This window comes from Toxotes jaculatrix, chromosome 11, assembly GCF_017976425.1.
Source record: "Toxotes jaculatrix isolate fToxJac2 chromosome 11, fToxJac2.pri, whole genome shotgun sequence".
NCBI lineage: Eukaryota > Metazoa > Chordata > Actinopteri > Toxotidae > Toxotes > Toxotes jaculatrix.
In genome coordinates, this window is record NC_054404.1 from 18,827,793 (window position 1) to 18,837,977 (window position 10,185).

General features: G+C 44.9%; 1 protein-coding gene across 1 annotated transcript; it reads left to right on the top strand.

Moving 5' to 3' along the window:
- The first annotated feature begins 700 nt into the window (after positions 1 to 700).
- Positions 701 to 5,374, top strand: dact2 (dishevelled-binding antagonist of beta-catenin 2). Its single transcript, XM_041049063.1, has 4 exons — positions 701 to 1,114; positions 2,431 to 2,563; positions 2,703 to 2,993; positions 3,146 to 5,374. Exons 1-4 carry the CDS (start codon positions 839 to 841, stop codon positions 5,020 to 5,022), a joined length of 2,577 nt encoding a protein of 858 aa, XP_040904997.1. The 5' UTR covers positions 701 to 838; the 3' UTR covers positions 5,023 to 5,374.
- The last annotated feature ends 4,811 nt before the right edge of the window (positions 5,375 to 10,185 follow it).

A 10,185-nucleotide genomic window follows, 5' to 3' on the forward strand; every position in this document is an offset into this window, starting at 1 on the left:
AGGTCTGTTAGGCCATAATAGGAATTTTTCAGTTTTCTCTTTCAAGTCTGTTTCCATGGCATAATTGCAGCTGAATGAGTTTGTTTAGAAGTAGTTTTAGGATTTGTTAAATATTGATGAAGGTAAAAAGGGATTGATATGCAGCTGATCTATTCAATGTTAATGTGTTTTAAGGTTCTGAGTTTTACGCAGAGTTATAGTTACGAGCTCAGTCCTTGTATAAAAGTGTGGATTTCCTGCTTCAAAGCTGCTACTCTTCGGGTAATTAGATTGTTTTTGTTTTTAATTTGGTGGGTGATTATCCCATAATGAGGAGGGCACATGCTAGATGTATTAACCCATTTACTTTCCCTGAAATCACTTCCAGTAGAACACTTTCACAGAGTTGAGCCCACAGTCTGCCTCTGCTTAGCCTGCTACTATAGAGAATAATAACAACAAAGGAATGGTGGAAATAGCATAATAATATGCCCATCATGCCATGTGGTATTATGCAGATGAACTGAGTACATGCCTGGGCAGCTTCAGTGAGGACTTGAATGGGGAGGATTAGTACCAGATGTTCATTGGGGACCTCGTTGCCAGCCAATAGGGAGGAGGCCATTTGGTGTGTGGGAGGAGCTCAGTCTCTTCCCTGTACTCGAGATTTATTCTAACAGGTAGTTTAAAAACTAACCAGGTCAACAGCAGCAGCAGCAACAGCAACAGCAGCAGCATCAAGACAGTAACTAACTAAGCCGTGATCCTGCGGGGAACGCAGTCCGACCGACGGCGTTTCCTTAACAGCATTTTGGTTTTGTCTTTTTTTTTGGATTATGCCCGGACGCCGCTCTCCAGCATGCTGAGCAGGAAGGGGTCTTGTGCGGGCATGATGAGTGCTGCAGCCGGAGTGGACCGCAGCAGGGTCGGGGAGAGGCTGCAGGCTGCTCTGGCCGGGCTGCAGGAGCTACATCTGCTGAAGGACAGACAGAGCGACATGGTGAGCTGGGCGCTGAGGATGGACCGAGAGGAGCCGGTCACCTCTGTCCACCCAGGCCCGGAGGGTCCCAAGACGATGATGGGGGCTGAGGAGCAGCGGCTGGAGGCGACCCTGACAGCCCTGAAGCAACAACTGGTAGGAAGTCATAAAAAAAACCAACAACAAACAAACACATAAAACTAAATAAGTAAAATACCTCTCTGGGGGCATTAGGTGCAGTAGTTTGGTGTCACCATTATATTTGTACTTTTACCACGACGGTACGCTGGGCTCAGATTAACAGTTTAATTGTCCTTTAGTAAAACCGTCCGTTTGAATCTTGCCGTCAGCTGATGCTCATGTGCATTCAGTCTTCAATTATTACCAGACACACTTTCATGTTCTCAGCTGGGGGTAGGAAGTAGGATAGGTGTCATAAATCAAGGTTCACTGCAGGACCAAGAGGAGTTTGAGTTGCGTATGTGCGCGCACACAAGTGCATGTGTAGACTGCAGGGGGGGACACCTCAATCATTAACCACTAATGCCAGGAAATTAGAAAAAAAAAATGGTGTTGTGTTTTTAAAGGTGGATATATTTTGCTGGGCATGACACCCAAGTGTAAGTCTCAGTCCTCAGAGGCACCCTGAGTGTTGGAGACAACTGGCTCTGTGGAGTTTTCCATGACAAGCTTTTTTCCATGTAGGCTGCTGTTACAAACATTGAGAGGAAGTGCAGGGATTAAGGTGCTACGCTTGACTGTCAGCAGAATGGGACAAATGCATTGACAGATAAATTATAAAGCACTTGGCCAGCATAAGGTTTGAATTGTGTTTTTCATTCATCTGAAATACAGCCACAGACTTACAAGACCACATCTAAAAACACAGTAGACTAGAGGTTGAAACCTTTTACAATCAATCACTTTTCTGCCATAGACGCAACTTGATCTTAAAAGAGATTGAGACATTAATTAAACTGCATTTTTCAGGCAATGAGCCTCAATCCCTATTTTAAGAACCACTGTAACAGTAAATTCCCCTAGCTGCAGAGCAAACAGTCCTTCATCCCAACCCCCCAAGCTTTCGTCCTCTGGTAGTTTACACAATGGCCAGGCCCTCCCTGTGGGGGAGAAATGAGTTACCCACCACTGCTTCTTCCATGCTCCCCCATGTCCTGCTGGGGTTAATCATCAGCCACAGCTGAGCCGCTTTTGTTTTTCTGATGGCTGTACATTAGAGCATCTTTTATCTGAACAATAGACCTCATCTTAATAAAATTATAGCCTTGCTAACATACATCCTGACCTTTGTGACCAAGTTTCTGTGTAATTGCATTCATGTGTGTGCATGCAGAGCTTCACTGCATAACTCCCTCCCTTCCTGAGAAAATTTAACTAGACTCTTCTTTTGGTTTAGATTGTACCACACATGTTTTTCGGGGGTTGGCTAAAATGTGCTGTCTGTCTTACAGTCTCGTCTTCGGAAACAGGATGTAGGCCTGAAGTCTCACTTGCAACAGCTGGACCAACAGATCAGTGAGCTTAAGCTGGATGTTAGCAAGGCCTCCACAGAGCAGCTGGAGAGTGACAGCAGGCCAAGTTCAGGTGTGTAGGGACACACACACACACACACACACACACAGAAGGTTGTTTACCTTCTAGCAAATAATAAAGCACACACCCAACCTACCATCACATGATGTTAAATACTCATGTGTTTACTCATTGTTCCCGATCTCTCCAGGTTTTTATGAGCTCAGCGATGGCGGCTCCTGCTCCCTGTCTAACTCCTGCACCTCTGTGTACAGCGAATGTCTGTCAGCATCCCAGACAAGCCTTCTTCTCCTTCCCATGAGCCCTTCTAATTCCCACATTAGCCCTCCATCACAAGCTGATGTCTGCCGCCGACGTTCTGCTGATGAGAGCACTACCCAGCCCAACCCTCCACGAGCCACAGGCCTTCATCTGGGCAGCAGCAGGATCAGAGCAAGCACTACAGGCACTGAACAGGCACGACCAAGACCTGTGTCAACAGGTAACCACATCTCTCATCTCTAATTTACGTCTCCCATGTAGTAATGAGAACTTTTGTTACCGAGCAACTCAATTTATATTTTGCTGCATAATAACATGCAATGGATGAGTGATTTGAAAAGTTAATCAGTATTTTTTTTTGTTTTCTATCAGGTGATCTTGATAGGATGATGGCACAAGTACCAAATTACTACAAGTCTGTGGAAGCAAAGAAACCCTCAATGTGCCCAAATCTGAAGACCTCCATAGTGGACCCCAAGTTTCAGAGCAACCTGGTGTCCCGCAGTGGCACTGAAGTGTACCACTATCCCAGCCCCCTGCATGCTGTGGCTCTCCAGAGCCCAATCTTTTCCATTGGAGGCAACCCAGCCATACCTGGACTTTTAGAGGGCCAAGGACATCCAGTGAATGGTTCTGACTCCCTTCAAAGGGCACAAATGGGTTATGAGACCAAGACCCTGGGTTACATTGACAAACTCCTTCAGCGCAGCTTGAGCAAAATCGAGAGTGAAACAGGCACAGAGACTCTGCAGACACACAGTGATTACCACAGGAGGCCCACTGAAGTTTTAACTGTGTTTCCTGACGTGTCACAGAAAGAGGTGTGTGTGCTGCAGCCTCTTCCAGCTCACACCACTAACAACATCCCACTAGATAGCGACCAGAAAGGACGCTGCATGACATACTCCAGCCAAGAACCAGCTGGTAACACAAACCACAAACAGTCAGTGAGAACTCAGGAGGTTTCACACCGGTACTCCTATCCTGTCGCTGCGAGGGAGTACAGCTCTGATGAGGTCACCACTTCATCCCTCAGGAAGAGTGATAAGCCCCAAGGAGAACATACAAGTGAAACAAGAAGCCATTCAGAGAAGAGATGTGGGGATAATACTGAGCCAAGGCCACAAGAGAGGAAGGGCCATAGACAAAGACTGGTGACGGCCCACAGCTCCAGCACAGAGGAGAGTCAAGGCTTCGAGGTCCATGCTGGTCACACAGCTTCCCCTGAGTTCGTCCATGCCAAATTCGTCCCTGCCGGTTCTCAGAAGGTCAAGGTGCGACAGGCAGACCGTAAAACCAAAGCCGTGAAACTGAGAAGAAAAGGCAGCGATAAGCCTCGGGCAATGAGGCAGCAACATGGATACTCCTCTGGGGAAAGGACCAGAGAGGCCAGTAGTGGAACCAAGGGGGAGCAGAAAAGGTCTGGAAAGGGAAAAGTGACCCAGAAATTTACCACCTGTCACACAGAGGAGCGTAGACAGGGATCAGGCTCGGACTCCAGCCACTGTAGCCCAGGAGCCATGTACACCCACAAGGTCCATCCTAATCCCGTCCCTGCTGTTACAAAATCCAGCAAAAACCGAAGACCACAATGCATGGAGTATGAGCAGCCTGTAGACCAGAGGAAGAGGAGGCAGGGGGCTGCCAAGTGGCCATCAGACGCAGAGATGTTCCAGTCCTCATGTTCTCAGCGTCAAAGGTCAAAAGAACTCCGTGTTCAGGCACCACAGATGGTCCGCAGTATGAGTGCTAAGCCAGGCCAATGGATCAGACCCCCTCACCCCTTCCAGTCCTCCATGTCCTCTAACTCCTTCCTCCACAGTCTTAATGCCAGATACCCTCCAGCACCTTTCCACATGTCCAGCCACTACCCACCCAGATGTGAGTCGGAGTATTCAGCTGAATGCGCCTCTCTGTTTCACTCCACCATCGCTGAGAGCAGCGAGGGGGAGATGAGTGATAACACCACCAACCGCTTTGGAGATAGCGAGTCCAGCCAGAGCTTCCAGTCCTTCTCGGACTCCGACAGCAGCCTGTCCCTGGACGAGGAGGACCAGGTGATCGGTCACGAGGAGGAGGGAGGTCTGGTGTGGGCTGAGGCCGCCCTGGGGCCCACCGCTGCCGGAAGGCCCCTTCAGCAGCTCCCACGCCCTGAGCCATCAGCCTGCAGGATCAAAGCTTCCCGAGCCCTGAAGAAGAAGATTCGTCGGTTCCAGCCTGCCTCCCTGAAGGTCATGACCCTGGTCTAGCGGCTGTTAGGGAAAACTGCTCAGTCTCACCCATGTTTTTTTCTTTAGCACAGCACCCTTAATCATCACTGAGAAGCAGTCATTAAACTGGACTGCATTTGTGCACTGATTGTTTGTTTTTTAAAACTAAAAAATGTTAAGAATTTACAGTGGTTGAACCTGAAAATGGTCTACAAAATGGTGCATTGTATTAAAAGCATGTGTAACACAATTATTACACTTACACTTAATTTGTAAATATTTATGTTGTTGTAATGAAAGTTTCTCATGACATATGGCTGCATTTGACAGTTTCATTGAGATTTCTGTCATATAATTGTTTGTATCTGAGAAATAAAACCAATCTTTTTACATTTCCTATTGCATATAATTGTTTATCTTCTGTTAATTTCTTATATTTGCTCATTGACTATAATGATCCACAATTCTCTCATTGGAATAAAGAGATATTTAATATATATTGGGATAGTTTGAATTTTTAAGCATTCTCCACTTTTCTCTTATATTTAGACACCAAACGATATCACTTCGTGTGCTCTATAAAGTGATAGGGCTAAGTTCAGCTGTGGTATTAATAGCACCCAATGTTTCTTCATCAGTGACTGGGCAATGTTGGTAACATCTCATCTGCCAACTTCTGTTTATCTCACATGTAAAAAAAAAAAAAAAAAAAATCTCCTCTTAATCTTTTCAGATGTCCCACCGAGTCTGACCAGTTTAGCTCAGTTCGTAGTGACAGCTCTTTATCTGGTTTCCTGATTCTGCCCAGCTGTTGGTTTAATAAGTTGCGACTTCAACAGTCAACCCAGACAGTCATGTTTAATTAGAGGGTGAAACCTATCAGCCTCAGACATTTAAATGTGAGTAAACATACTTGCACTGAAGTTCTAAAAGACACAGTCAGACTCCTACAGTTTCACAAACAGACACTAAGATGGTGATGGCAGAAGACGCTCAGGTTTCTGAGGAGAGACCTGAGGTTTTTAAACAGTTGGTGTATAAGGCAAGGGGCACATGGGATTAAGCAGGAATGACAGATGATAAGAGGCTCCTCACTTCTGGGCTGTCATGAGGAGATTAGGCAGTGGGCAGCTGCACAGAGTTGCTCAATAATCTCATTTCCAAAATCTGCCTCGGTATCTTTCCATTAAAATTCTTTCAAAGACAGGGTGAGCGAAAGGGCACTGATGAAGGTAAGTAGTCCAGTGACTGGCCTTCCAAACATTAGCCCTCTCTCCCATGGTTATACGTAATAATATTTTCTCCCATCAGGCAGCCACTGTGACCTTAAAGTTCCCAACTAAGAAGCTTAACAGGGCTGACAAACATTTTCAGCATTTCATCAAATTTTACTTTGAAGTTGTGTTCCCTGCAGATCCAATCACTGTGGAGACCATTATTTGTAAGACCCATGAATCATTCATTTAGCAAGACTCTCTCTCATTCTCCTGTCAACAATAAATGTTCAGTTTGCTTTCAAAGAAGAAAAGGCATCGTTCTTTAAATAAAAGTAACTCACTTGAGGGCATGTGTTAATTCAGCAGCATTCTTTTCTCTATTCATCAAACACAAGACAGGTCAGGGCAAAAAAGACAGGGCAAAAACCCAATGCACATCAAAGATAGCATTTTAATTTTAGTAAGTTGCCACAATTGAATCTACTTATTAGGATTTGTACACCGAGTTGAACTTTGTCCTCTCCATAAGAGCGACAGCGAGAGGTCGGTGGGATTAGTGCTGCTGTTTTCAACCCAGCTCAGAGGGGGCATGACAGGCCCTGGACTTGTCTTTGATGTTGTGTATAGCAGCACGGCGTCTGCTTGACCTTGTGTGCTTGCTGATCTTTCCAGCTGTAGAGTTGGCTCATCTCTAAGGGCACATCTCACCACAATAGAGAGGTCAGGGACCTTCTTGTTCCCTCGCCGTCTCTGGACTTGTCTTTCTTTGTGTTTCTCTATGCTCAGCATGTCTGTCGTTTAAGTTCCTTTGACTCATTGCTTTAGTCTGCTCTAAGAGGGTAAGTCCACCTGCCCACTGCAAGAACCCTTCCTGCTAAAGTTTGGTCTTAAAATAAATACACAAGGCGCTTTTTGCAGAATCAGTGCCTTAACTACATATTGTAATTGGATGCTGATTCAAAATAATTTGGTTTGAGAGTGAAACCTCTGGGGATCATATGTGGAGCAGGTGTACAGGTGCACACCAGCAAATAGGATTGGGTCATGATATATAGGGTATAAAGCTGAGTGCGGGGAGGGGCGGGGGGTGTTACCGTTACACAGCTTTATAAAATGTTCCCTATGGATGGCTGTCAAGTCATACTAAAAAGTCAACAGATGTCGTGTGGGATCTCCTTACACAGACTGTGGTTCAAGTGCTCTGACTCTGACATCATTTACATGAGAACACATGAGCAAACGGTCTCATGTAAACAAGATCATATCATCCACACCTGCTGATAAACGGTCATAACTGAGTTCTTTTATCCATAACAAAGAAAGAATCATAATCAGTGTTTTTTTCACGTCTACAAATCCGTGAATACAGTTGTATTTTACTGTTTGTTTGTTTTTTTTACTTTAACCATAGTCTGGATAGGCAAAGCAGAGCAATGAAGGTACTGAAAGTGAATAGTTTGACAGGCGAAAACACACAGATTATTGACTTCACTGTCGCACCCAGCTTTCCTCACACGCACTTTCTAAATTAAAGTCTGCAGAAGAACATGCTTGTCAATGTCCACTGAGATATAAATAGGTCCAAGTGTCGCACCAAACTACTCTGAGTACTGGGACAGGTAAAGGCTGAGGTAATGTGGAGAGCGCATGCTACTGAGCTGCTTTGGACAGTGATCTTATTACACATCAGATCAACGCACCTCTCTTCTGCTAACACGCATCTTATTTCATGAACAGCCATTTTATTCAGATCTCTGAACTAATACAAAAAATGTATCAAATCCAGCATTGTTCAGTAGATTTAACAATTCTATCACATTGTGACATTTTAAACAAGAAAAACATTGCAAACAAATGCAAGAGAGAGCAGAAAGAGGAGTAAGAACAACAGGGGGTGTGCCACAGACAGGTACTAATTAAACTTTGACTTGGTTCACATTAGGTCACAGTTGGAGGAGGGGTTCTCCTCTTGCATGTTCGTGAGGTAATCCCAAAACCCAACACACACCAGCCCTTCCCAGTCTGTCTCCACGCTCGAAATACATGATACTCCATCAAGCTGTCTGCGTTTTCTCTCCTCATCACAGTTAATTCAGTGTGTCAACTGGAGCATGCAGTAGTTTTTTTCCCCCTTTAACTGGCAATGGCGTAGTTGTCCTACAGCATCTGGTCTGTGTGACTTTACCTTGTAGCCTTAAATGTTTTTAAGTGGATAGACTTGAGGCCATGTTGCTTTCACTGATGGGAAAACTAGAGAGTGGGTGTCGGGCTTCGGATATAAGATGTGGATTTGGTATGTTGACAAGTGGGAGCTCAGAAACTCATTACCGCCCCGATGAGAGGAGCTTTCCACTCCTACCCATAATGCACCCCTGGAAACGCAGAGGAGGTCATGCTTTTCCGGGTTCCTGTGAAGCAAGAAGGATTATCTTTAGTTTGACATGTTAAATATCTACACCAAATCAGATCTACTCATGAAAACATATGAAGTTACAGACAGATTCAACCGCTGGCATGTTCAGCTGCAAGCATGTTGTAGTCTGGACAGAATCATGAAAAAGCAAGGTCAAGGTATTTTTGTGGACTGTAGATTGTACTGCAGATAGACGAATGTAGTAACTTCATCTATAGTGAAACAACTGAGATTCACCCAGCTCCCCTCCCACCCCCACAGGGAGGATGGGCTCTACAGTGTGTGAGGTGGCTTTTGTCCCGTTGCTTACTGTACATATGAATGAGGCTGGACCGGAATGTCCAACCTCATGAATGTCAATTGTCTGAGAGCTGAGTTAAGGAGCAGGCTTCTCTGGTTGTGTAGAAGCGGACAATGGAGATAGAGCACGGAGAGACGAGGAGATAGAAAGCGGGGGAAATGAGCAGGAAGAGATGAGCTACTGGAGGACAAGTGTGAAGGATCGAGAGCAATAGAGACAAAGCATGAAGATGAGGAAAATGGAGAAAGATCCATAGGGATATGCATGATGTTCCACTCCTGCAAGGCTTAGCTGTCCTTTCCTAAACCACCACCTGCTCCTCTTTAAGCACATCCTGTCATTTAATACCTAATCCCTTCATTCACTCCAGTGTGTTTACTAACCATTGTCTCAACTCCCTTCAAGCTGTGGTCAAGAGGTGGTTCAAAAGTTCGCAGTGTATAAAGAGCACGCACTCACAGTAACAGAGGGCATTGTGAGTGCGTTCGCCCCTGCCAGGCAATTGTCTGAGACAGGGGGAGAGACATGCAAGTGAAGGAGTCTTTGGGTCCTGGCTTTTGAGGCCAACATCAGTTACTTTCCTTGGGGACAGATAATTGGACGACAGTGCTCTGAAACATTCCTTGTATTACCAATAAATGTAAACATAAGGAGATAAAGATTCATTTGATTGGATTTGTTTTGCAACACACTGTATGTCATGTAATTAAGACTGCAACATAACTTTTTACTCGTGGGCCTGTTCTGAATACCACTTGACATTTTAACAAGGCCTCGAGTCTGTGAGGGTAAACTTGAGCTAAATGCTAATGTTTGCATTCTAACTCCCTCACGGTGATAACATTAAAATGATAATGTTGAGTGGGTATGCTGTTTACTGTCAGTGGATCATGCAAGTGAAAGGATTGATCCAAAGCAGTGCTAACATGGCTGAAAACAACTGCTGTGTTGTTAATACGAGTGCTGTCTATAGATAAGAGCTCTGCAACTGTAAAGTAGGGAGTGTAATAAACCAGCTCATGCAACTTAAAAAAAAAAAAAAAAGTCAAGCCACAAGATTATACAAATGAGCAGGATCTGAGAAAATGAGAGCTGTAATCCAGTAATCCCCCAAAACGCGTAAATTTACTTCTATTAGGCTGAAACATGTTGGTGCTACTTGAGCCTTAAACTTTCTAAATACAGTCTTGCCAAGTCTTAGAGCAGGCTTTCGTGCTTGGGTAGGCAAAAATGATTACGCCACAACCTCCCGATAGCTTGTATGCAATTTT